The sequence below is a fragment of the Equus quagga genome, chromosome 4 (genome assembly GCF_021613505.1).
Source record: "Equus quagga isolate Etosha38 chromosome 4, UCLA_HA_Equagga_1.0, whole genome shotgun sequence".
In the NCBI taxonomy this organism is placed as follows: Eukaryota; Metazoa; Chordata; class Mammalia; order Perissodactyla; family Equidae; genus Equus; species Equus quagga.
The window spans coordinates 96,042,076-96,069,844 of record NC_060270.1 but is presented as its reverse complement, the minus strand read 5'-3'; the positions used below and the strand labels follow the sequence as shown (position 1 = coordinate 96,069,844).

The following is a 27,769-nucleotide window of genomic DNA, read 5'->3' as shown; positions in this document are numbered from 1 at the left end:
AGCACTCTTCATTTCACTCAGGTTCGAAGGTCCTGTTTTGGGAAGTCCTCCTATGAGGATGCCTTTCTCATGCCATGCCAGACCACCTCCCATGGGACTGCCATCCTACACTTGCACCGGTTCAGATACTCCATTCAAATCCATCTTTCTATGAGGACTCTCTCCTCACCCCGCTTGGGCTCTGACGCTCACGTGGTTGCTCTCCTTAAACTCTACAGACTCTGACACCTAGGACCACACAAGGATGACTTCCTCACCCTGCACGGGTTCTGACTCTCCGATTGGTAACCATGGTCCTTCCCCCATGACCAGCCCCACCTAACAGCTTTGGGACTGAAATGTTTAGAAAGAGAAGGAGAACGGGAAGTAAAGGAGAAAGCCTTTTGCCTTATTTTGAATGTGAGGGGAGAAGTTTGCTGTTGTGATCACTCACAAAAAGCTCATTCAAAGAAGAGTTTGCCTTTTTCTTTTAACCTATCAGATATTTAAACTAATTCCTGAAAGTTGCTTAATCATCAAAAGCCTAATTAGTACTAAACTTCCGCTATCAGCTCTGGAAGAATACAATTTTTTAAAGTGCTTTATGTGTCTGTTGGAGAAACAGATCAATTGATCATGCTAAGTTTTCTAATACACAGGTGTTTCTTGTGTACTTTTTTCACTTTTCCTCAAGTAGAATGTAAATCCCATAAGGGCAGGGAGCATGTCTAATTCATATTTTCAATCATAGGATCTGGCACGGTTCCTGGCACCTGGTAGGCACTAACAATATTTATTTAGTGAACAAGTTAGTTGAGTTCCTTTCGGCCAGTCTTTCGGAACAAATAGAAAGCTATTCTGTTTAGGCGTGTGAAACTCCAGGAGAAATTTCTGACCGGCATACCAGACCTAGGCCATGACATCCAAATTTCTCACGCAGACTCTGAAATAACAACCCTGTGTTCAAAGATTCAAGCAAAACGTGCCTCTGCTCAACACTCTGTTGAGCTCATAATCAACTGAAAATCTTCTACCACCTGTGGTGTTTGACCCAATGATATCCTTTCTAGTGAATTCTTCTAATAGCCTTTCTCTTTGTGTAATTTTCTTCTCAGCTTGGAGCCCAGATCCTGGTTTAATTTCACTTTCTCCAGCCAAAAACTACAATCAGTGCCCCTTGATAATGATTCTTTTAGACTCTCTCTTCATCTAAGAGAAAGATCCAGAATAATCCTTAGTTCTCTCACCACAAGGAATTAGAATCCTATTTTGCATCTTATACCAAAAAGTTACATTCGAACAATTCTAAATACTGATGAAAACCAAAGAATCAAAAGAAATCTCAAATAATAACAGGCACATAAGTCTTCATTTACAGCATTCTCGATCATATCTTAAAATGATTAAAGACCCAAGTCAATGCTTTATCCTTTCTAAAGCTGATTTTGTTTTTATTTTGATGATATAGTGAAGCTAACTGTAAGTATGTACATATGGCCCAGTTAATTACCAATATCTGAAAATTGTGACAATCACCAAATGTGTGAAAAAAAAGAAAAACGAAAAGGAAGGAAAAGAAACCCAAAGCTGAAAGGAACTTTCCTCAAAAGAAAACAGACAAATAGGAGGATTCCTTACAAATTTATTGATGCTTTTTGTTTTTGTAGACAGAGAAGAGGCAAAGATCTCTGGACAAAAATATCAAACTTTTTTTTTTTTTTTTTAGTAAGATTTACTTATTTATTTATTTATTTTGGCTGTAAAATGCTACATGTAGCCTGAGCGTATAAATCCACAAAATAAATAGACACAATATTATTTAATATTGCTTTCTTCTTTGTGAATACTTTCTGTTTATGTCTGTTAATAGTTTGCTTATAAAGAAACCACTGAATTACACATCAAAACATATATCTTTCTAGTAACTGTGGGCAAAAAACAAATGCACTTTTTAAAACTAATGGAATTTCTAATGAAAGTTATTTCACTAATGAGCCCTGGTTAATTTTATCAAGAAATAGCACTTAGAAACAAATGTCTGGGAACTAGATGTGCTCACAATTGCTGGGTGTCACTGCTTCTAGCCTTCTTAGCAAATAGAGCTAGGAAACATAGCTTTGTACAAAAAATATCAAACTTTTAATTGACATGTTAGATTATTTTCTTCTACTCCTTAAGAGTAATATTTTTATTGATCTTTCCTTCACACGAACATTGATTTAAGAGAGAAAATAAGTAGCATCCTACTCTTTCCATTAGTTTTCCTTCCTTGAGTTCTCTTTCGGAACTCTTCTGAGATAGTAGGCACAATTTTCACTCAGTGTGGGATTTTCATTTAGATTTTAGTTTTACAAACAATGTACTTACCAATTTACTCAATATATAATTATTGAGTATAGACTTTGTATCAAATACTTTGCTAGACATGAGAATTATAATAATGAAACAAATTAGCCTCAAATCCTGTCCACCTTAAGCTTAAAACCTATTATAAATAAATGAAACTTTTTAATTTTAATAAATAACATAGTTGATTTTTTCCCCAAACTTTTTGATTTTCTCAATTCTAAATTGGATATGTTCTCTGTGTGTGTGTATTCAAATTCAAATATCTATTCTGTATCCAAATTCTAAACGTAAATTACAAATATTGAGGTTGACACCTTGTGTGCTTTCTTATGTTCCTTATGAATAGCTTTTCAATAGGAAAATTATATAAATCTTCTGAGTAGATAAATTGAATGAATCTTTTAGCTAAATATAACAGCTATTTATTGAGTCAATAAAGTTCCTACTCCTGAACCCTGAACCCTGTCATTTGTTTTCCAGAATGCCGAATTTAGACTTTTTTGTATATTTTAATGAATTTAACATATCCTTCCTTTGCATGGCAGGTACCTGATGCCTCTATTACTTTTTGTTAAAAAATACTTTTAGTTATGGAAATCACATAAATACTTTAAGTATTTAAGCTATAACTCCAAATCTCAAACGTTATCACTATAAACTAGAAACGAAATGTTATACATGCTCTATGTATATTTCAGTTATATTTAAGCCATTTATCATCCAAAGACCACCTTTTGGACCATTTTTATGGTAATTTACCACTATTACCAGATTTGTCTTAAAAATATTGTGAATTTCTGAATTCATAGCTTCTTTTCCATTATCAATTCTAAACTTTTATTCTGCCTTGTGTGTTGGAACATTAGAATAATTCTATATAATGTCTACACTGGGCCTGCATTGCTGCCTACAAGAAAGTTTTATACACACCCCAGCATCTGTAATTCAGCACGATATAAAGGCTTTGCACTACCGGGTATGCCAAGTGATTTAGCAATCTTCATTAGGCAGAGGTCATATCATAATAAAATACTCATTTTAAGAAGGAATCTTAGAGCTGAAAGAAAGCTGGGATAACATCAAGGTAAATGCTTTTATTTTATAAATTAGAAAACAAGACCTATGGAATGCAAATGATGCGACCTAAGGGAACTAGATGGCTAATGATAGAGGAGAAATTTGTTTTACTGTTTTCTGAATTTTTGTACACTACTATTTTTTAAAATCCCAGTTTAAAATAGATATTTCTATGTGTCCCTACTTAGCCTCCACACTTTTACTAACATCTCATTGTTATGATCTTGTTCCTCAAAATACATATTCATCAATGTGAAACACCACATTAACAAAACGAGAAATAAAAACCACGTGATCATCTCAATAGTTACAGAGAAAGCATTTGACAAGATCCAACAGCCATTTATGATAAAAAATCTCAAAAAATGGGTATAGAAGGAAAGTACCTCAACATAATAAAGGCCATATATGACAAACCCACAGCCAGCATCATACTCAATGGGGAAAAACTAAAAGCAATCCCTCTGAGAACAGGAACAAGATAAGGGTGCCCACTCTCACAGCTCCTATTCAACATAGTACTGGAGGTTTTGGCCAGAGCAATTAGGCAAGAAAAATAAGTAAAAAGAATCCAAATTGGCAAGGAAGAAGTGAAACACTCACTGTTTGCAGATGACATGATTTTATATACAGAAACTATAAAGAATCCACCAAAAAACTACTAGAAATAATCAACTACAGCAAAGGTGCAGGGTACAAAATCAACTTACAAAAATCATTTGCATTTATATACTCTAATAACAAACTAATAGAAAAGGAACTCAAGAAAACAATCTCATTTACAACTGCAACAAAAAGAAGAAAATATCTAGGAATAAATTTAACCAAGGAAGTGAAAGACCCATACACTGAAAACTATAAGACTTTATTGAAAGAAATTGATGATAATATAAAGAAATGGAAAGATATTCCATGCACATGGATTGGAAGAATAAATATAGTTAAAATACCCATACTACCTAAAGCAATCTACAAATTCAATGCAATCCCAATCAGAATCCCAATGACATTCTTCATGGAAATAGAACAAAGAATCCTAAAATTCGTATGGGGCAACAAAAGACCCCAAAGAGCTAAAGTAATTCTGAGAAAAAGAACAAAGCTGGAGGCATCACAATCCCTGACTTCAAAATATAGTACAAGACCACAGTAATCAAAACAGGATAGTACTGGTACAAAAACAGGCACACACATCAATGGAACATAATTGAAAGCCCAGAAATAAAACCACATATCTAGGGGCTGGCCCTGTGGCTGAGTGGTTAAGTTCGCGCACTCCGCTGCAGGTGGCCCAGTGTTTCGTTGGTTCCAATCCTGGGCGCAGACATGGCACTGCTCATCAAGCCACACTGAGGCAGCATCCCACATGCCACAACTAGAAGGACCCACAACAAAGAATATGCAACCATGTACCGGGGGGCTTTGGGGAGAAATAGGGAAAAATAAAAAAATTAAAAAAAAAAAACCCCACACATCTACAGACAGCTAACCTTTGACAAAGGAGCTAAGAACAAACAATGGAGAAAGGGAAGTTCTTTAATAAATGGTATTGGGAAAACTGGACAGCCACATGCAAAAGAATGAAAGTAGACCATTATCTTTTGCCATATACAAAAATTAACTCAAAATGTATTAAAGACTTGAAGGTAAGACCCTAAGTCATAAAACTCTAGAAGAAAATATAGGCAGTGCATTCTTTGATATCGGTCTTAGAAGGATCTTTTCAAATACCATGTCTACTTGGACAATGGAAACAAAAGAAAAAAGAAACAAATGAGATTTCATCAGACTAAAGAGCTTCACCAAGGCAAAGGAAACCAGGAACAAAATGAAAAGACAACCTACCACCTGGCAGAAAATATTTGCAAATCGTATATCTGACAAGGGGTTAATCTCCAAAATATATAAAGAACTCGCATAACTCAACAACAAAAAAAAACCCGATCAAAACACAGGAGGAGATATGAACAGACTTTTTTCCAAAGAAGATATATAGATGGCCAATAGGCACATGAAAATATTTTCAACATCACTAATCATCAGGGAAATGCAAATCAAAACTATACTAAGACATCACCTTACACTCGTTAGAAAGGCTATAATCACCAAGACAAAAAATAACAAATGTTGGAGAGGTTGTGGAGAAAAGGGAACCCTCATATACCGCTGGTGGGAATGCAAACTGTTGCAGCCACTATGGAAAACAGTATGGAGATTTCTCAAAAAATTAAAAATAGAAATACCATACAACCCAGCGGTCCCACTACTGGTTATTTATCCAAAGAACTTGAAATCAACAATTCAAAGAGACTTATGCACCCCTATGTTGATTGCAGCATTATGCACAATGGCCAACACGTGGAAGGAAGCCAAGTGCCCATCGAGTGATGCCTGGAGAAAGAAGATATACACACAATGGAATACTACTCAGCCATAAAAAAATACAATATCATCCCATTCACAACAACAAGAATGGACCTTGAAGGTATTATGTTAAGTAAAATAAGCCAGACAGAGAAAGACAATGAGACAAATACCATACGATTTCACTCATATGTGGAAGATAAACTAACATACGGACAAAGAAAACAGTTTAGTGGTTACTAAAGGGGAAGGAGGTTAAGGGGTGAGCACAAGGGGTGAAGGGGCACATATATACAGTGCTTGACAAAAAATAATGTACAGCTGAAATTTCACAATGTTATAAACTATTGTGACCTCAATAAAACTTTTTTAAAAAGAAAAAGTTACAACAAGAGGAAAAAAATGAATTTTAAGGAATAAACAATCACCCCAGATACTAAGCATAGACAACTGCACCAAAGAATACACGATCACCTTGGATATTGGGTATCAAATGCAAAACTGTCCCAAAGACCACACAGCCACCACAGGCTGGGTGTCAAATGGACATTGGCAGTGAGACGAATAGTAGAACACTCAAGTATTTGAAGAATGTGGGCTGAAACATAGTCTTGTCCTTTTTCATAAATGATCTTGGAGAACTCAGCTAATTACTACAAGGGATAATGATGTCACTAACTCATCTGACATTTTGTGTATTGAATGTAACAAAATATTTGAGCGGGAAATAAAAGTCACAATAATGGTCATAGTAACTGTATATAAGGGTCACTATAAACCCAACAAGGACAGTGTGAAAACCATTCACATATTTAAAGGTGCCACAAAACTAACACTTTCATCACTAGAATTTCATGAAGGTGAAACTAATAATCTGCCAACAAATATTTTTTTGGTTGCCACAAGCACAGTGAGGATGAGAATCTGTGTTAATTTATCTAACAATGTTTTTGTAAGACACAAATATTCCAGCAGTTAAAAAATAAATGAATATTCTTTATTAGGAAGATTCTATTTCTGTCTACCCCCCATATCATAAAAACTAAATATAAAAATATGGTAGTTGTGTGGCCCCAGCCAAGTTCCCCCAGAAAGCATTTGCCATAGCCAGGCTGTGACTGAAACGTGCATCTCATGCACACCTCACATCTTTCGGTCTCCTGTTTTCTGGACTGAAGTTTTGTGACACAGTCTATTAAGCACACAGTTGAAGCAATTTACTTCTGTTAAAATCACTCACAGTTGAATTGACTCTCAGATAACCAAAACTGTTTGAAAGGCACTAAATGTCTTTTTAAAAGTTATGTTATTTTGGAATTGTACATGACAAAAATTGAACAGTTAAATTGTTCAATATTTAATAAAAGTTAAATATTTCCCCACATATATACATTGGTGGTTCTCTTACCAATAATTTTTTTTTTTAATTACATGAGTACATGACAATTTTTCTCATTTGACTCCAGCTTTTTGTTTTTTTTTTTTGGTTTTTGGTTTGTTTGTGTATGATATAGAGTATTTACGTTAGGATGAAAAACCACAACAAAATTTTTCAAAAGAAAAAATACACTTGATTCTGTTACGTTGCTTAGCCTCTTCTTTTATTACAACCTGATCATCTTGGCTGTAACAACAGGTTATAACAAAAATGTTGAAAAAAACGTTCTTCCAAGTGTTATTTGCTGTTGCATAATTTTCACTGTCAAAGGTAGTACACATTTAAAGGCCTTATCTCTCCCTATATTTCCTGAATTCTTGGGATGAGATTGTCCAACTTTTCCTTAATCCCCAATGCTTCTCTCATCATTATTTATCTACCACCCTCTGGGTTTCTTTATTTGAAGTCCACACCATCTGTCTCAGCCACCCCCTCAATCATTTGTGTTGTTCCCTCTTGTCCCCACTCCCACCACAATGCATATCAATTCTGGACTCCCTAAAATGACACCACTCACATTTATTTTTCTTTCTACTTCAGGGTTTACTTCAATCATCTGGTCTTGATATGCATTTAGCATGAACTTCTAAATGCCTTAAATGCAGACATATCCATTGTATTTGAATACTCATTAATAGCATTTAATAGATATTTATGATCTCAGTCTTTTTACCATTGACCCCTCATTGCTGTATGCATATTTCAGTGTCTTCTGCCATCTCAAAGAACTCAAGTAAGGAACATCAACAAGAGTACAACTTTGGAGTCAAAGAGCCATGTACAAATTCTGGCTTTGAAACTTGCATGCTGTCTGATAACACATAAATGTGGAGAGGTATAACAGGATAAGAAAAATACTTTTCCTTCCATTTCAGCAAGTCTCAAAACCGAGGTCAGCTAGTGATAGGTAACGCAGGTTCTAAAAGAAACTTCTGGAAAGATAACGGAACTGATACTGTGGCTATAAATCTCTAACCTCACCTCCAGCCTCTACGAGAGAACATCAGGAATTTGAAGAAGAGTTCAATGTAGTAAGGGAATTCAAAGGAATTGGGTATGTAGTGATATTTCCTACCTCTGGGGAAGGGGAGAAAATTACTTCCCACTTATCAAACCAAATTACAGAGACTTCATTCTCAGAGGTTAGGACAGCTGTGAAGAGATCAGTATCTCATTCTTGCAAAGATGTTTATTGTTTGTGAAGTTTTGGGGCCATAACAGAATGCAATGAAAAAATACTTAGGGAATCATGACTTGATTTATTTGGTGTTTGGAGACATGCAAGGCAGGAAGCACCCTAGAAGAGTCTGAGTGGGGAAAATAAGTCAGTAGTTAGAAAAGTGCATTTCCAAGTTTTGTGGGGCAAGGAACCATGAGTTTCTCAGGGCAAGTGGACATGGTAGGAGGTAGCTGGACTCAAGGCCTCTCAATGGAGCTCTCTGCTCTAAAAGGCTGTCTGCTGAGGCAAGAGAGGCCCAGAAGCAAGTCTTCAGGTGGTGTATTGCCTGAAGCAGGAACTGAGGGCGGACACTGAGAGAAACCAGCTGGAAGTCTTTAGTCCACCTTGGCAATTGTACAGTAAAGAAATCTCCAAAGTGTCCCTCATTAAAAATGAAAATATAGGGCCCGCCTGGTGGCGTAGCTGTTAAGTTCACGCACTTAGGTGGCCCAGGGTTCACAGGTTTGGATCCCAGGCAAGGACCTATGCACCACTTATCAAGCCATGCTGTGGCAGGCATCCCATAAATAAAAAAAAAAAAAATAGAGGAAAATGGGCACAGATGTTACCTCAAGGCCAATCTCCCTCAGCAAAAAGAGGAGGATTGGTGGCAGATGTTAGCTCAGGGCTAATCTTCCTTGGGAAAAAAAAACCAAACAAACATAAATGCCTGCTTCTTTGGAGAGTATGATAGCCATCCAATATTCGCCAAAAACTAGGCTACATCTTACTATTTAAAATTAGACTTTTATAGTAGCTGAAAATGGCCAGGCAACAACAGATAAAAATCATCCAAAGCCTGGGAAGTCGGATCTGGCAGCAAGTTTAGAAGGAATTATGGGAGAAAGCCCTTTCCAATAGTTCAGCCCAAACAAAAATATCTCTTCTCTCCTCAGTTTCCTTAATTGGAAAATGAGAATAATGCCACTTACTTCTGAAGCCTAATTTGAGTATTGGAAAGGCGAACTAAAGGTTGAGAATTTCTAAGCATCCAGCATAGTGATTTGCACCCAGTAGTTGCTCAACAAATAGAAGCTAAAAAAAATAGGATCTCCAACATTAAATTTAACAATTTTTCAGTCCTCCCTTAGCTATCGTTAAATTCCAAATACTTCAACTTTGCTCTAATATTTTAAAGAGCACATTGTAGTAATCTCCAATATTGGATTATTTCTAATTTCCACTTTTTTCTTATTCTGCTCCAGGCTAAAGTGTTCTGCTGGAAAAAAAGATGACAAAAATGCCAACTTAGCCCATACAGATCTACATTTCTTTCATCACGTCACTATCATGCTGAAAACCTGGAACAGCTCTCTTTTGATTACAAAATCAAAGTTAAGCTTTTCTGCCTGTCACGTCATCTAAATACTATAAGAATATATATCGTCATTCATTAATTTATAAATTCACTCAAGAAATATTTACTGAGTGCCCACCATATAGCAGAAACTCTTCTAGGAGCTGGGGATACAGAATGAATAAAACACAGATCTCTGCCTTCAATGAACTTATGTTCTAGTGGGGGAAGCAGATAATAAAGTAGATAATAAGTAAAACATGCTTTATCTTAGGTAGCCAGTAGTATAAAGGAGAAACATAAAGCAGAAAAAGGAGATAGAAAGTGTCATGGGTGGATGTAATTTTAAACCATGTGGTCAGGGAAGACCTCAGAGAGGAGGTGACATTAGAGGAAGGACCTTAAAGGGAAGGGAATAAACTATGTGGATATTCCGGGAACAAACATTCTAAGCAGAGGGAATAGAAAGTGCAAAAGCCCTGAGTGGGAGTGTTCTTGGTGTGTTCCAGTGTTCACTGTACCTGGAACTGAGAGAGAAAGTGGGTGAGTACTAACACAGAATGTGGGCGCAGTCGTGGGAAGTTAGATCATGAGGAGCTTTGTAGGACAGTGAAAGGACGTTGGGTTTTTACATTGAGGGAGATGCAAAGCACTGGAGAGATTTGAGCAAAGTCCTAGCACAAACTGACATATTTTAACAGGATTACTCTGACGGTTACGTTGATCAGAGACTGTAGGGTACCAAAGGAAAAACAAAAAACAAAACAAAACAAAAGACACTTAATGGGCTACCATAATAAATCAGGTGAAAAATATTGGTAGCTTGGACTAAGATGGCAGTAGTGGAGATGATAAGAGGTAAGATTTTGAATTTGTTGATGTATCAGACGTGGGTTGCAAGAGAAACAGTGCTCAAATGAGACTCCAAGTTTGTCATGAGCAACTGGAAAAATGGGGCTTCCATTTCCTAAGATGATGAACTCTAGGAAAAGAGGAGGTTTTATGGGGGCTATCTGGTGCAGAGTTTGAGACCCATTAACTTTCAGATTAGTGTTAGACTTTCAAGTGAGGCTATCAAGAACACTGTTAGCTGTTTAATTCTGGATGTCAAGGGGGAGTTCTAGCCTGGAGATTGAGATGATTTATAAAATGAAGAGACTACATGAAATTACCAAGGGAGTGAATGCTGACAGAAAATAGGCCAGCTCCAAGGACTTATCCTTGGAACATACCTACGTTTAGAGGTTAGGGAGAAGAAAAGGTACCAGCAAATAACAAATAGTAGGAATGGCCAGAGAGGTACGAGAAAACTAGGACAGGATAACGACTTGGAAGCCAAGTGAAAAATCTGTTTCAAGAAGGAGGTAGAAATCATCTGTGTCAAATTATGCTGATAGCTTAAGAAATATGAGGACTGAGAACTTATGATTAAATGCAGCAACACACGGATCATCAGTGACCTTGACAAGAGCAGTTTTGATGGTATTGTGGGAATTAAAGTTAACTGAAGTAGGTTGAGGACAAAATGGAGGTGGGGGATGGTTCAAGACAGCAAGTCAAGCAATTTTTTCGTGGAGATTTTGAACAAGAAGAGAAATGGACATCTGTGAGGAGAAGTGTTCTCTAAAGAGTTATTTTGTTTATATGTTTGTTTTTAAGGGAGAAAAAATGGCATGTTTGCATGCAGTTAAGAATATACCCAAGAGAAAGAAAAAACTGACGATTGAAGAGGCAGGAAGAATTATTGCACGATACTCTTGAGTAATTAAGAGGGAGTGGCATCTAGTGTGCAATAGCTGGGCTGGTTTTCAGTAGAAGCAGGGGCACTGCATTCAGAGTAACAGGAGAGAAGGGAGAGTATAAGGCTGCAATTCAAGTAAAGGGGTAGATCCAAGGTGGGACTAGTAGGAATTTTCTTCCATTTGCTTCCATTTTTCTCAATAAAATAGAAAATAAGATCATAACCTGACAGGAAGGATTGGAGTGGAGGTATCAGGCGGTATGGGGAGAGCTGAAATTATGAAATAATAATTTACAAAGTGGAAAAGCGAATAGACAAGGGAAACGTCATGCGATTGATGGAAAGCATGAGAGGCCTTCTCGAGGATATAATCACGACCATACGAGTCAGCGTGACTGTCAGCATGACTGTATGAGTAGTCCTCAAAATAAACTGATAAATTAGATCACTCTCTCCAACATACCATATAATCATCCTATTTTGTGCATCTCCTCATTTCTTCCTCCCACTTTGAATTTCTGTGGTCTCCCTTATATGTCCAACTCATTATTCAAGGGCTAACTCATGGCTCATATTTCTACAAAATTCATCTTGTCCATCCCTCTATTATGTTCACTGGCATTCTCCAGTGGTTGAAAGCATATACTTAGAGTTATACTGCCTGAATCCAAAGGTCAGCTGTGTGACCTTGGAGAAGTTCCTTAACCTCTCTGAGTATGTTTCCTAATCCATAAAACAAACACAACAAAACATAGGATACACTTCATGAGCTTTTATTGAGAATCCCATGAGATAATGCAGGTAAGCTACTAAGTGCAACACCTGCTATGTAGTAAAAGTTCAACAAATATTGATTAGTAGCTACATTTACTATTGCTACAGAATTTATTGTCATTTATATTTACTAATTCATGGAGGAAAAAGATCTCCCTAATCACTATGTTATTTAAGCTCCCTAAGGATGGAGATTGGTGCTATATTTATTTTGTTTTGTTTTTAATTTCTAACAAAATACTGGTCAGAAAATATAAGAAACTACCAAATAGAAGTCACAGAGCTGAAGAATACACTAACTGAACTGAAAAACACACTGGAGGGGTTCAACAGCAGACGAGATGAAGCAGAAGAAAAGATCCTCAATTGGAAGAAAAGGCAGTGGAACTTAATCAGAGCAACAATAAGAAAAGTTAAAAAAAAAGTGAAGATAGCTTAAGAGACTTATAGGATAACATCAAACAGACTGACATTGACATCATAGGGCTCCCAAAAGGATAAGAGAGAGAGAAAAGGAGCAGAAATCTTATTTGAAGCAATAATGGCTGGAAACTTCCCTAACCTAGGGAAGGAAACAGACATCCTGATCCAGGAAGCCCAGAGAGTTCCAAATAAGAGGAACCCAAAGAGACTCACACTAAGACACATTATAATTAAAATGTCAAAGTTAAAGACAAGAAGAGAATTAAAAGCACCAAGAGATAAACAACTTGTTAAGTACAAGGGAGCTCCCATAAGTCTAATGTCAGATTTTTCAGCAGAAACTTTGCAGGCCAGAGGACTGTGGCACCATATACAGTTGGCCCTCTATATCTGTGAGTTCCGCATCCACATATTCAACCAACCACAGATGAAAAGGCTTACGACGGTTGCATCTGTACTGAACATGTACACAGTTTTTTGTCTTGTCATTATTCCTAAAAGAATACAGTAAAAACAATTATTTACATATCATTTAAATGATGTAGTATAAGTAATTTAGAGATGATTTAAAGTATACAGGAGGATGTGCATAGGTTATATGCAAGTATTACACCTTTTTACATAAGAGACTTGAGCATCCAAGATTTTAGTAGTCATGGGGGTTCCTGGAACAATCCCCTAGAGACAGCAAGAGATGACTGTATTCAAGGTGCTGAAAGAAAAACACTGCAACAAACAATACGCTACTTAGCAAAGTTATCATTCAGAAGAGAAGGAGAGATAAACAGTTTTCCAGACCAGCAATGCTAAGGGAGCTAAAGTAGTTCATCACCACTAAACTGACTTTACAAGAAATGTTAAAGGGACATAAAAAGAAGAGAAAGAATGCCTTTTGTCAGGGGGAAAATAAAGTAAAACACAATAAGAGCAATACATAAATGTTTGCTGAAAAATATATTAGTACACATATATTGTTATCATAAAATGATAACCAATACCTACGTTCCATCTCTTTCAAGTTGGATGTGGAGTGTACACAATAAAATTATTTATTTTTGAACATTGTTTTTAGCATGTTTTAATCCAACAAAATTGCATAGCAATATTAGGATATTAAAATTAAAGTTCAAAGACCAAACACAAATTTTCTGATTTATTCAGAAATTATCACTCAGAAATATCTTGGTTTCTACAGGGAGAGTTTGCAAGGTCATGATAATATTAATTATGATATACAATGAGAATTTTTAGAAATATGCCAACATCTCCCATGTCAATAAAACGATGTCATCTTACTGTCATGGGTTAAGCTATATTAATTATGGAATCAAATTCTTCTTCAGCAAAATAACATTGTAAATTGACATTAGAACAATTTAGCCTTCTCTTAAGGCACGGATTCATGTACAGAAAACATCTATCAATGGGAAAAAATAGTGAGGAAGAATTTCTTACAGAAGTCAAATATTCCTTCCAAATAGGATTTTTGTAGCAATAGCAACTATACTCTTTCTTAAGTTGAATTAATCTGCAAATGTTTGTTAAGAAACCATCTTTACTTTTTAAATTAGATTTTTTAGGTGGTAAGTAAAAAACTACACATTTTAACCACAATATCTACTCTCAAGGGCCAATTTTAGAAATATTAGAATCTCAAAATTTTTAAAAAATTATATTTCATTCAATTATGATAATACTGTACAGATAAATGTAGCATCAATTGCACAAAGGAAAAATAGAAAATGAGAATATTAATTGGATTTCTGATCTCTGTTACACATCTTTTCTTTTTAATTTGAGAATTACTTCAACTTTCATATGCTGGTAAAACTTTCCTGTAACGATAACAATAGTTTCTACAATACTTTTATCTATGTGCTCATGTAGGGAATTAATTTCACTACCCAAATTAAAGGCACTATTTAAGTATGCCTCTGTGTGTGTGTTGGGGGTGGGGTGCGTAATCAGCAATCCCACCAATCTCCTAATCTCTCAAATTTGAAACGTTAGAGTTATCTTTTCACTCCTCTGTTTTCTCTTCCTTTACATGCAATCGGTCACCAATGATAATATATCATTTCAAAATATACTTGGGGTCATCTCTACTTACAGTTTGTTCCCTCCTCCTTATTTGCTTCAGGTTTAAAACACAAACACATACACACACACACACACACACACACAGATACAACTGAAAATTCAATTGCATTCTCTTCCCCCGGAAGTTATCTTGAGTTTGGTATCTACTTTTTCCCTTCATTTTCAAAACTTACTACAAAGCTACAGTAATCAAAACAGGGTGGTATCAGCATAAAACCAGACACATAGAAAAAGGGAACAAAATAGAGGGCCGAGAAATAACTTTTTATGTATACTGTCAAATTATTTTCAACAAGGGTGCCAACGAGACACAAAGGACACAATGGCGGCAGGACAGTCTTTTCAAGAAATGTTGTAGGTAAAACGATATATCCATAGGCAAAAGATGCAGTTGGACCCTTACATCACGTACAAAAATCAACTCAAAGTAGATCAAAGACCTAAAGGTAGGAGTTAAAATTGTAAAACTTTTAGAAGAAAACACAGGGGAAATGTTTCATGACATTAGATTTGGCAATAATTTCTTGGATATAACACAAAAAGCACAGGCAAAAAAGATAAAAATAGATAACTGGACTAAAACTATTTAGAATCTCTGTTTGTAATCAAAAGATAAAATCAACAGTGTGAAAAGGTAACCTAGAGATTGGGAGAAAATATTTGCAAATCATAAATCTGACAAGAGGTTAATATCCAGAATATAAGTCATGCTTCGCTTAATGATGGGGATCTGTTCTGAGAAATGTGTTGTTGGGTGATTTTTTTCATGGTGCAAACATCATAGAGTACACTCACACAAGCCTAGATGGTACTGCCTATTACACATCTAGGCTATATGGTACTAATCTTACGAGACCACTGTTGTATATGTGGCCCATTGTTGACCAAAATGTCATTATGCGGCACATGACTGTATAAAGAACTCTTACAACTCAAGAACAACAAAAAACAAACAATCCAATTAAAAAACAGGCAAAGGACTCGAATAGACATTTCTCCAAAGAAGATATACAAATGGCTATAAAGCAGATGAAAAGATGACCAACATCACTAATCACTAGGGAAATGCAAATCAAAATCATTAGATACCACCTCACACCCATTAGGATAGACATTACCAAAAAAAACAAAAGAAGAAAAAGAAAGTGTTGGCAAGGATGTGAAGAAACTGAAACCCTCGTACACCGGAATGTAAAATGGTATAGCTGCTATTGCAAATAGTAAAGTGTTTCCTCAACAAATTAACAAGTGAATTAGGGGTCAGCCCAGTGGCACAGCAGCTAAATTCGCACATTCTGCTTTGGTGGCCTGGGGTTTGCCGGTTCGGATTCTGGGTGCGGACTTACGCACTTCTTGTCAAGCCATGCTGTGGCAGGCGTCGCACATATAAAGTGGAGGAAGATGGGCATGGATGTTAGCTCAGGGCCAGCCTTCCTCAGCAAAAGGAGGAGGATTGGCAGCAGATGTTAGTTCAGGGCTAATCTTCCTCAAAAAAAAAATTGAATTAGCATATGATCCAGCAATTCCACTTCTGGGTATACACTCAAAAGAACAGAAAACAGGGTCTTGAATAGATATCTGTACACTCATGTTCATAGCAGGATTATTCACAGTAGCCAAAATATGGAGGCAACCACATCGCCCATCAACAAATGAATGGATAAACAAAGGTGATATACACATATAATGGAATATTACTCAGCCTTAAAAAGTTAGGAAATTCTGATACATGCTACAACATGGATGAACTTTGAGGACATTATGTTAAGCAAAATGAGCCAATCACAAAAAGACAAATACTGTATGATTCCATTTATATGAGGTACCAAGAGTTGCCAAATTCATAGCGACAGAAATTAGAATGGTGGTTGCCAGGGGCTGGGGAGAGTGGGGGAAAGTGAAGTTGTGTAATGGGTCTAGAGTTTCAGTTCTGCAAGATGAAAAGAGTTCTGGAGATCAATTTCACAATAATGTGAACATATTTGTAGAGGAGGGAAAAAACTTCTCTATCCTCTTGAGTTTAGTACCTGGAGCCTGCATATTAAACTGACAGAAGAAACTAACAAGAGAAAAGGTACATAAACTTTATTTGATATTAATATTTTGGTTTTTACATGTATGGAGGTCTTCATAGAAAACAAGTGAAAACTCAAAGAAGTGGTTAAACTCCGGGGCTTATACATCATTTTAACAAAGGGTGATAAACCGTGGAGAAGTGACAAGACAAACGAAAAGGGGTTTGGGTTTCTAGGGGTGGTAAATTGTGGGAAGGCAAATATATGGGGGAATCTAGTGGACAACAAGGGTCATTTAGTAAGGGTTAGTATGCAGAGTCATCTCAGCACCATCAGCATCTCCAGTGATAAAAAATTGTTGTTTCCTTCCTGGTCCAAGACAGGGGGACACCTTCACAAGGGAAATTTATGCCTTACTTTAGGCAGACAGGGGAGGGCAGACAGCCTTTCCTGTGTCTGCTTTTTCTCAATTGCCTTCCAATCAAGATAATCTTTATGCCAAAGTGGTATATTTGGGGCGACATTATCTGATCCCCTTTATACTTAACACTATTTAACTGTGCACTTAAAAATAGCTAAAATGGTAAACTTTACGTTATGTATATTTACCACAATTTCTAAAAATTTCAAAATAATGTCAGAAGATTAACTTAAATAAGGAGACTGTTGTGGGGTATTTCAAATATAAATGGAGTTATACAGCATGCTTTCTGCCTACAGAGGTACACAAATGTGTCCCTGTGAACACGCCTAGAAATGTTTTACTCAACATATTTGAAAGGAAAGTTATCGTATATCAGTATTATTATCCCAAAGAGAATAATACCTATCATCTCCATTTTTTTCAAATATATATATATTTATATGCATACATAAACACACATAGACATTCTTACAAACCACTTTTAATTTGGGTACTGAAATCAATTCCACATGAGCACGTTACATAAATCAAAGTATTACAGAAATTATTATTATCATCACAGGCAAAAATTTTTCCAGTATATGAAAATTGTAGTAATTCTCAAATTAAAAAGAAAAGATGTGGAACAGAGATCAGAAATCCAATTAATATTCTCATTTTCTATTTCCCTTTGTGCAATCAAGGCTACATTCGCCATATTTTAATTCATGGGAAAGGCAATCCATATAAATGGATAGGTACACTTACAAGATTGAGCACAGGAAAATATATACTACAGTTTATTTCTGTTTTATGTAGTAAATAAACTCTTTGTCCTTTGAGAGCAGCTTATTCAGAATTTGTATGCTAGAGCTCTGCTTCTAGTAATAATGCAAGACTGTTAGATTCTTTCTCTCTTTATCAGCTTGCAAGTGTGCATACGTAAGGAGCAGTTATTTGGTCTAGGATATAAATAGCTGAAATAAATTTCCTGTTTCCTCATTTTTTCCCTGATGAAATATATTTAAATGCCAGCTGCATTATAACCTTCAAATAACTCAATACCAGAACTTGAAGTGCTATTAAATGTCTGAATACAAGTAAATGCTAAAGAACCTTAGCATTTTGTTTTACTTGCCCATAGCTTTTTTATAAATATTCACCCAATAATTACAGCTAATTTCTTATTCAAAAAGAATTGCAGAGTAAAGAGAGAAGCCGATTGCTTAAAAAGTTTCCTCGCTTCATCCAAAAAAAGGAGCTAGAGGGCATACAAGAATTCCATAGAATAATAATAATTATCATTATAAAAATTTCACCAAGAACTCAGGGTAACCCTATTCCTACTTTGTCAATTTGCAATTACAGGTGTGTTCATACAATATTGTAATTTGTTGTTTATGTAAATATATTCCTTTGACTCCTCCAGTCTAGGTCTGTTATATCCATTTTTCTGTTCACAAGGCTAAGCCTATATTATGCAAATGACTGGGACTGGTTGGTTTGTTGGCTGATTGATTAGTTGGCTTAATCAGTAAAAGGGAACTGGGGCCTAGAAAATTAATGACTTGCCCAAGATCGAAGAGTAAGCCAGAGAGCTAAATCTCAAACCTGTGGGTTTTGGTGTCTTATCTAGAGATTTTCCCCTTAATTACCTGCAAAATCTCTCTCCACAGTTGTCTTTTCCCCCTATTTGTGTTGCATATGATGGAAGACAGTCATGTACCCACCTCACTGATTATGATCAGAGTCATATTTCCTCAACTTCCAGGAAAGCCCAGAGGCATGGGATAACATCCCCTACAGACATCTTAGCAAACCAAAATGTGATTTTTCCTGGCTTTCATGGAAATATAATTCAAACACTGTTTTCAAAAAATAACACAAATACACACACACGTACCTATGAATTTGCTTAACGTTTGTTTCATTGCTTTTGTATCTTTATGGTGTCTTATATATCCATAGAGCTGTTACATTTCTAGCATCGTCTGTTCCAAGAAGCTAGGAAATATTTAACAGCTCAGTATATTAGCAAAAAGAAATTATAATATTTAGGTGCTCAAGGTCCACTGGACTTACTCAAATGTGAGTTTCTCAAAGACGCTTTCCCTCACGACTCTACTCTCTACCCCTCACCATCTTACTTCTGTATTTGTTCTAAGCTCCATGAAGCAAAGTCCTAGTTTTGTTCACTGCTATATTCCCACACAGAGAACAGTACTTGGCACGTCTTAGCATATTAGGTGTTCAAAAATAGTGTATTTAATATTTCTTAATGGGTTTCTTTAATCTGGTAATTCTTTTTTCTCTTTCTCCAAATATTATCACAAAAATCTTACGTTAAAAAACAAACAAAACGGGGGCTGGCCCCGTGGCCGAGTGGTTAAGTTCGCGCGCTCCGCTGCAGGCGGCCCAGTGTTTCGTTGGTTCGAATCCTGGGCGCGGACATGGCACTGCTCATCAAACCACGCTGAGGCAGCATCCCACATGCCACAACTAGAAGGACCCACAACAAAGAATATACAACTATGTACCGGGGTGCTTTGGGGAGAAAAAGGAAAAAAAATAAAATCTTTAAAAAGAAAAAAATGATATGTACTCACTTGCTTTCTGAAAACAGAAATATTTAAGCCCTATTCTTAAATCTGTACTATATACCTTTACAAGATTTTAGACACACAATTGATGAGAAATATGCTAACAAATCTTTAATGCTAATCCATCAATATATCAAATCAACATCATTTTTCTGAAAGTTCCTAATCAGAATTTTATGGCATTTCATTTTTCACTTCTTTTTTTTAATTCATGGAGGATGGGCAAAGGAGAGCGAGGTTCAGTTACAGCTGTCTGGAATTTTATTTATAACTATATCGAGACTATAATAAGAATCTCAGAGACTGAGGCCCTCAAAGAAAGAAATTTAGTACAGCCTTCAACCTTGATTGCACTTAAAATTTCCAGTGCCATGTGATTTGCGACACTATTATTCTACATCTCTCAAATGATTAAAGAGTATATAAAAATGTATCACACCCATTAATAAATATATTAAGTAAATAAGTAAATTAACCTAAATGTTTAAACATCCCTAGGGATGGGCATTCCAGAACTTAACTTAAATTTGTCTTAATGTTTCATCACAATTGCCTCCAAAATAAGATGTTTTTATCTAGTCTCTTCTCTGTGAAAACATGGGATATTTATTAGATTTATTCCTTGAACACATCCTCGAATATCTGTAGATTGATATTAAGGCTAAACACAACCTTAAACTATTTGGACAATTTGACAAATTCAGTTGAGCCAGTTTAAGGGCATCTTCTGGTAAAAAATACTGAAATATTTGAATGAATTCACTTTTTTGGGCAGTTCTGACACTTTTCTAAATCAATGTCAACTTAAGTTTTCCACTGAAATAAGATCTTTTTTAAGTAATTATGTGTAAATCCCATTTTTTTATATCTTTTTATCATTTATACGTCATCATTGAGGCTAGCTTAATGTGTCCATATCTCTTTAAGACATAACTATCCAAAAATTAAACTGGAACTAATACCAAAATTGAAAGAAAGCGTTTTCTACAGCAAATGAGTATTAACAGATTTCTACATATGTTAAATAACAATTTGGGCATCTGATTCATGGTGTGTTTTTCAACATTCATTGTTCCCAGGCAGTCACACAATTGAGTCGTTCAAGATAACGTCCTCAGTAAACCTCATACACACTTTATGATTTGTCTAGGAATTTTGGATGGTATTTATGTTTTTTTACTGATAGCGTACACTATGGTGTCACATAAAAACAAAACAGAAAATTACTTATTTCACTAACATTATTTCAACGACTATTTGTAAAATCTCAAAATTCAAGCAATAATATCCACAGTAAGTGTGCCATTTTGTGTACTTTTTATACTAAGCAATATGAATTCTCCATTTTTAAAATGTCGAATGTTTCCATAGCTAAGGCCTAATTACTCAAGTAAAGTACTTAACATGCTAAATGATTCCTAAAAGAAGAAATTGGCCACAAATATTTTAAATGACTGCTCAATGAAGATTTTGCCTCTTTTTTGTGTGTGTGAGGAAGATTGGCCCTGAGCTAACAACTGTTGCCAATCTTCCTCTTTTTGCTTGAGGAAGATTGTTGCTGAGCTAACATCTGTGCCAATTTTCCTCCATTTTGTATGTGAGATGCCACCACAGCATGGCTTGATGAGCGGTGTGTAGGTCCACGCCTGAGACCTGAACCCACAAACTCCAGTCTGCTGAAGCAGAGTGCACGAACTTAACCACTACGCTACTGGGCCAGCCCCTGCCTCTGTTTTTTTAAGTGATGGCTCTTACTAAAGCAATTCTTCCCTTAATCATCCCAGATTTGATCTAAAATTTAATGTATTTATGTTCTGATAGCTGAAAATAAAGATCTTTTAAAAATTTGAAATAGCGTTTACGTGGTTTTCCTGAATACAGAAGTATCACATTTACCCATTTGATCACAACATAGTATATAAAAGAAAGTCATAAAAGCAACATTATAACATTATAAACTTAGCATCTAAAATGCTCAAAATATGCTTACTGTATATCTTTAAAAATGCAAATGTGTCCACATACCTACAAACAAACATATACAAATACGGACAGAAATACCTGTAAAATTATTTAGGCCTTTGGAATGCACAAATGTAATATTCAATGTTTTAGCTATTTGCTGGGGACCAAAAATATCCATAACATGTAGTCACTTGTGATCTTGTTGAGAGAGACATTTTAAAAACACACAAGGGTGTATAAAACCAGTTACTTAGCTACCAAATAAACCATTGGACAATCCAGCCCCAGCATCTCAATAAGGTTTTGGTTACTCTATTTTGGTCTTTTTTTTTTTTTTTAAAGATTGGCACCTGAGCTAACAACTGTTGCCAATCTTCCTTTTTTGTTTTTTTTCCTGCTTTTTTGTATATTCTTAGTTGTGGGTCCTTCTAGTTGTGTCATGTGGGACACTGCCTCAACGTGGCCTGACAAGCGGTGCCATGTCCGCACCCAGGATTCGAACCAGCGAAACCCTGGGCCACCCAAGCGGAGTGCACAAACTTAACCACTCAGCCACGAGGACGGCCCCATCTATTTTGGTCTTATTTGAAATAATTCAGAAAGAAAAAGTCAGATTTAGTAAACATGATATTAACATCACTATGATACTGATATAATCCATTATAGGTGGCAAACTTTATTTGCATTAACTATGATTTTATTTCATATAAAGAAAGTCATTATGTAGCTCAAAGAACAACTTCTATTTACATAGAAATGTGTACTGGAGCATAACTGCAAACTTGGAGATCTTCTAAAATCTCAGACATGTCTTTCCTGAGTGTCAAAAGTTTGCTTTATAAGGACTATAAACTAGAGTGACAATATTGACACTAAATATTTTGATTTTTATTGTTTCCATTTAAAATATGTTCAACAGTCTAGAGCATGGCTTACAGTTAATCACACACAAGTTGAATTTTTCAACATCATTTCTCATGCTGTACTATTATTTCCGAGTGAATATTTCCTGCGTGACTGATAACTGAGCACTCTAATTATAAATAGCAGCATAAATTCCTGCAACTCATAATAGATAATTTTTAAAGGGTCAAAAATCATACAGGCAACTTCCTATTTTTACTGTGGAACAGAAATATATATAGTTTTTCAAAGCGAAGTGTAAGAGCTTTCTATGTAGACAAGCAAATAATCTATCAAAGAGCATGTTTGCTCTGTATTTGGCAAGATAAAGCAAAATAAAACAAAACACATCTAATGAAGAAGAACCTGTTAGGCTTGTGTATTCTGTAATGTCTTTGCAACTAACACATTTTGCTCTACCAGAGAAGAAAATCATTAATATGTGTCGTCATAAACATGCACAGTAAATTCCTGCTGTGGCATAGATATTCAGAACCATACAGTTCTAGAACTGAAATAATCTGAGTTAACTAAAGTTCTGAGATATTCTGAAATACGGAGATTACTAATATATAGGATTATATAACACATATAAACTCACCCTTCTAATCTTACATCCGGCAGACTTCTGTTAAGGGCAATCAAATCACTGGCCATAAGATTAAATTGATTGATTTTAAACAGTTCTTTCATTTTCTCATGGTCATCTTTCGGAATCAGCACAGCCTTTCCCATTTCTCCTGGCCCTTCTTGGTTTCTTGAAATAACAGCTGTAAGACACACACAGGGACACACATACATACAAACACACAGATAATGAACTGAATAAATCAACTCATGTGTTGGATTCGATTCTGAAGTGGATTATTTGTATACTGGCTTACTAATGTAATCATCAAGTTTCTATTGACTTTTACGCACCATACTCTACACTGAGAAAACAACCTATTTTAATCAATTAACTCAATGCTACATGTTGTCTTTCAAGTCTAGATATATTATATGATCTGACCGATCATTAAGACTTAATAATTAAGCAACACAAAATACCAAAGTTTAAAACTTCTTTGTTACATTCTCTCATCTACCTATCAGAGAGGAAACAAGTTGAGCACTGGGCAGATCAACTTGTGCAAAATAAAAAACTTTTGAAAATATACCAAGATTAATTTATTTTCACATCCAATTAAAAGGTTGGGTATTCACATGTTTACTGCCATTACACCTATTTAAAGCAAACAAGGTTGATAATCCTGTATCCTCATCGCCATTTGATTCTTTTCTCAAAGTATTTTCAAATAAGTAAAAAGAACTTTCATAGTGGTGGCATATAATGTCAAACTTCAAGTTGGATTGGGATACTGTGTGCTCCTTAATTGGATCACTTCCAGCATTGCCCACAGCAATATTCTGGGCTTGACTGTTGATTAAGAGAACTCAGGATTTGATATACCAGCTAATGTGCTTGCCATCTCCTCCAAGATGTCACTACACTCACGTCCCTTCTCGGTCTAAAATACATATTTCGATGTGTATGTGTAAGTGGGAGTATGTGTGCACACCTGTCTATCTGTCTGTATGTTAACATATAATAATAAAAGGTTCCAGTCAGTCCTAATGTACCCTGAACTTACTCTTCATAATGGCATTAAACTAGGTTAAAGTGAAAGAAATGTGGTTCTGGTCTTGACTTTCCCAATGTTTTGCTAGATTATAGTTCCTAACACATTAATCTTACTGAATTTAATTTCCACACACTTTAAATAGCAACTATTTGGAAACAAATTACATTAAAATATTGTAAAAAATTTAAAAGATAACTTGCATGTGAAAATACTTTGTAAATTGTAGCATTTCATAAAAATACAAACTCTAAAATAATATAAGAAGATGCTCAAAACTAAAACACAATAAGTAAATTTTCCTCTGATTTGACCTTTGCAGTTACAAAACATCAAGCCTGGTATTACCAGTCTAATATACAATTGCTCATCCAGTTGATCATTCTCTTAGAAAGGCTTTCCTGGCTTTGGAATGGCATGAGTGAAACTATAAAAGAGAATAGGCTTCTCCAAGGACCTTCAGATATGGGTATCAGGAAGACATTTAGCATGGAAATCTCCCTGTATATAGAAAAATGATAAGAACTAGGAAAGTTTAAAATCAAAAAGATACATGTATCCAAATTCAAATTATTAAAAAACCTGTCATCTAAAGAAAGCTCATGAAGAATCTCATTCACTTTAAGAAGCAAAAACGGAAATGATGTCAGGAATTTTATGAGAAAGTGTATTTTGCTCAATTTATGAAATAAAATTCTAAGTGCAATATTTTCTTTTAGGAGTTAGTCAGTTTCTTGTTCCTGACATCAGATGGGGTTTCTGGAGCTGGCTTTGGCTGAATTTGTGCTCTTGGTGAGACACTGGACTTAGATAGGCATTAAAGTACCTTCTATTTCTAGCATTATTTTGTTTGATTCCACAAGAAGTGTTCAAAATTAATTTCTATCCCTCCCTCAGAAGTCTTTCTAACTCCGAAGTAAAGAACATAATCAGGCTACATGATACTACTAACCATGGATATTTTATGTATTATATATTATTTGTATGTATATACATGCATATATATATGCATATATATGTGTTACATATCCTAGTTATAACCTAATGCCAGAAAAAATAGGATTAATTTTTTGGGGGGTAAAGAATTTTTGAATAATTAAAGAATTTGAGGTTAAAAATTTTTTTTAGAATTTTTAGAAATTAAAAAAGCAATTCACCATTCACAGTTCTTTAAAAGGTCCTCCATAAACTCTGACAAAAACACATTATGTTGCAGAGAAAGAAGCAAGGCTCAACAAAATGCTACAAAGGGTAGCAAGCAGATGGGATCAACTTTTATTCTATGCGGAAAAGACATGGAGCTTAACTACATCTTAAGGCATGAAGATCAAGGTAAGGTACACTTGGTTTTTGCAACATATTCAAAGATGTGACCACTTCCTTGGCTTAGCATTATGAAGATTATAGTTTTGTAGGTGGTAGTAGGAGTAAGTGTATCATGTTACAGTATCATCAACAAAAATAAAATCGTCATAAACAGTATCGTTACACGTAGAACTAGTTTGCAAGCACACACAATCATTCTCCTTAATTATTCTGTTTTTTAGTGGAGAATAGATCACAATGTGTGTCAGGTTGTGTCTCCTCCCCACAGTTAAATATATTTTTCTATAATAACTTCTAATGAATGCATATTCGAGATTTTATGAAATGTTTTTTTCTTGTGCATCAGGAGACTTATCAGTGTTTTTCACCTTGCTTGAGCAAAAAGAATGCTAAGTAATTATAAGGTTGGAGCAGATTTTTTCTTTTCTGGCTCTTACCTGGAGGAATTCATCTTGCTTTTTTTTTCCCTTCAAATAATATAAATAGGAAACAGAAAAGATTAAGTAATTGGGCTACGTGGCTTGTCTCTGATCTGCAGAATCTTTAAACAGCAACTCCTATTTTTTTTTCCCACCTATTGATTTCTCTCCACTACGTAGTTTAAAAAGAACAAAGACCACTCACACACACAAAATAACATGCTCCCTCACAGGTGAACTAAAAAAATTTCTCATTGAAATGTTTGTGTACTTTTCTAATAGGCAAATGTAATACATAAGGGAAGTAATTTTACATTATAATTTCTTGATTATTGATTTGAATAATGGACGGAAAATCTCAACTCCAAAGCTAGTTTGGACTGAAAAAATATATTAATATACTATATGGTAAGTTATTTTCTTCCTAATAATATGGTGAAATCATTAAAAAGCAAATGACTGGTGCCAGCCCATTGGCATAGTGGTTAAGTTTGCATGCTCTGCTTCGGCGGCCCAGGGTTGGCAGGTTCGGGCCCCTGCCATAGATCTAAGCACCACTCATCAAGCAATGCTGTGGCAGCATCCATATACAAAACGGAGGAATATGGGCACAGATGTTAGCTCAGGGCTAAGCTTCCTCACAATAAATAAATAAATAAATGAATAAATAAGTAGATAATAACTTAAAATTACATTATAATGCCTGTAAAAACATAAAGCGGAGTCATTTTATATATATCTTTCTTTTTGTTTAACATAGTACATACTGTAAAGATTTACAGGAGATTTATTTAAATCTTAGAATTCCAGCTGATAAAGAGGATGACAACTAAAATATAAATAAATCCATGGATCAGTCTACCAAAAGGAACACGATATATTAATTGCTTTATTTGCTTATGTACACTGCATCATGAACATTTTTTCATTTGCAGAAATGCCCCATTAACAAGGAGCATTGTCTATTTGAAAAAAGAGAGATGAGACGACCTATATCTAGAAAAAACCTGCAAGTAAAAAAATCTTTTTAATTGATTTTGAAGTAGTGATTTTATTCTGCTAAAGAACACAGTAATATGTGATACATGTTGGTAAAAGCATAACACTGAACCAAAATCTAAATATTATTCCATGTGCCACACTTTCCAAAAACTACTTTAAATTGTATTTCCATTCTCAGATCTGCTTGTTTGTTAATTTCTGTATATTTACCTTTAAAATCTTTCTTTGCATTGACACTACAGCTCTTCTCTTACTTTTATCACTTCCAATTTGTCAGCTGTAATAAATTAAAAACCTTGACTTTTAGTCTCTCTCTCATGTTTGAATATTCATACTCTGCTGCTAATAATTTCCCTAAGACAATGCTTTTTGTCTTGTCAATCATAAATGTGTTTGTAGTAGAGTCAGAAGATGAGGAAATCACACCAATGGGACCAACTTCTATCATCCAAACCACTTTGCCCTCCTCCGCGTTTCCTGGGCCACGCTCTTTGGCCAATCTACAGACCCTGAGTTTATTCTCATTGAATAAAAGGTAATTCTCATTAAAATAAAGGAATTCAGTATATACTTGTTTTGGCTCATTTCTGTTAGAAATAATACTAGGCTTCCATATCAATATTATAGTATCAATATTATAATAATATACTTCAATATATTACATATTAAACAACCAAATTCATTCTATTTAGTGTGTGAAAAATGGTGATTCATTTACTATCTTTTTGAAAAAGGACTATAAACAATTTTTAT

General features: G+C 35.2%; 1 protein-coding gene across 3 annotated transcripts in view; it reads right to left on the bottom strand.

Moving 5' to 3' along the window:
- Nucleotides 1-27,769, bottom strand: part of GALNT13 (polypeptide N-acetylgalactosaminyltransferase 13) — a 465,368-nt gene that overhangs the window by 243,560 nt on the left and 194,039 nt on the right. For all 3 annotated transcript variants that reach the window (XM_046657834.1, XM_046657833.1, XM_046657835.1), the window contains one exon: nucleotides 23,249-23,417. In XM_046657834.1, the coding sequence (XP_046513790.1) occupies nucleotides 23,249-23,417 (169 nt within the window). The remainder of the gene's footprint in view (nucleotides 1-23,248; nucleotides 23,418-27,769) is intronic.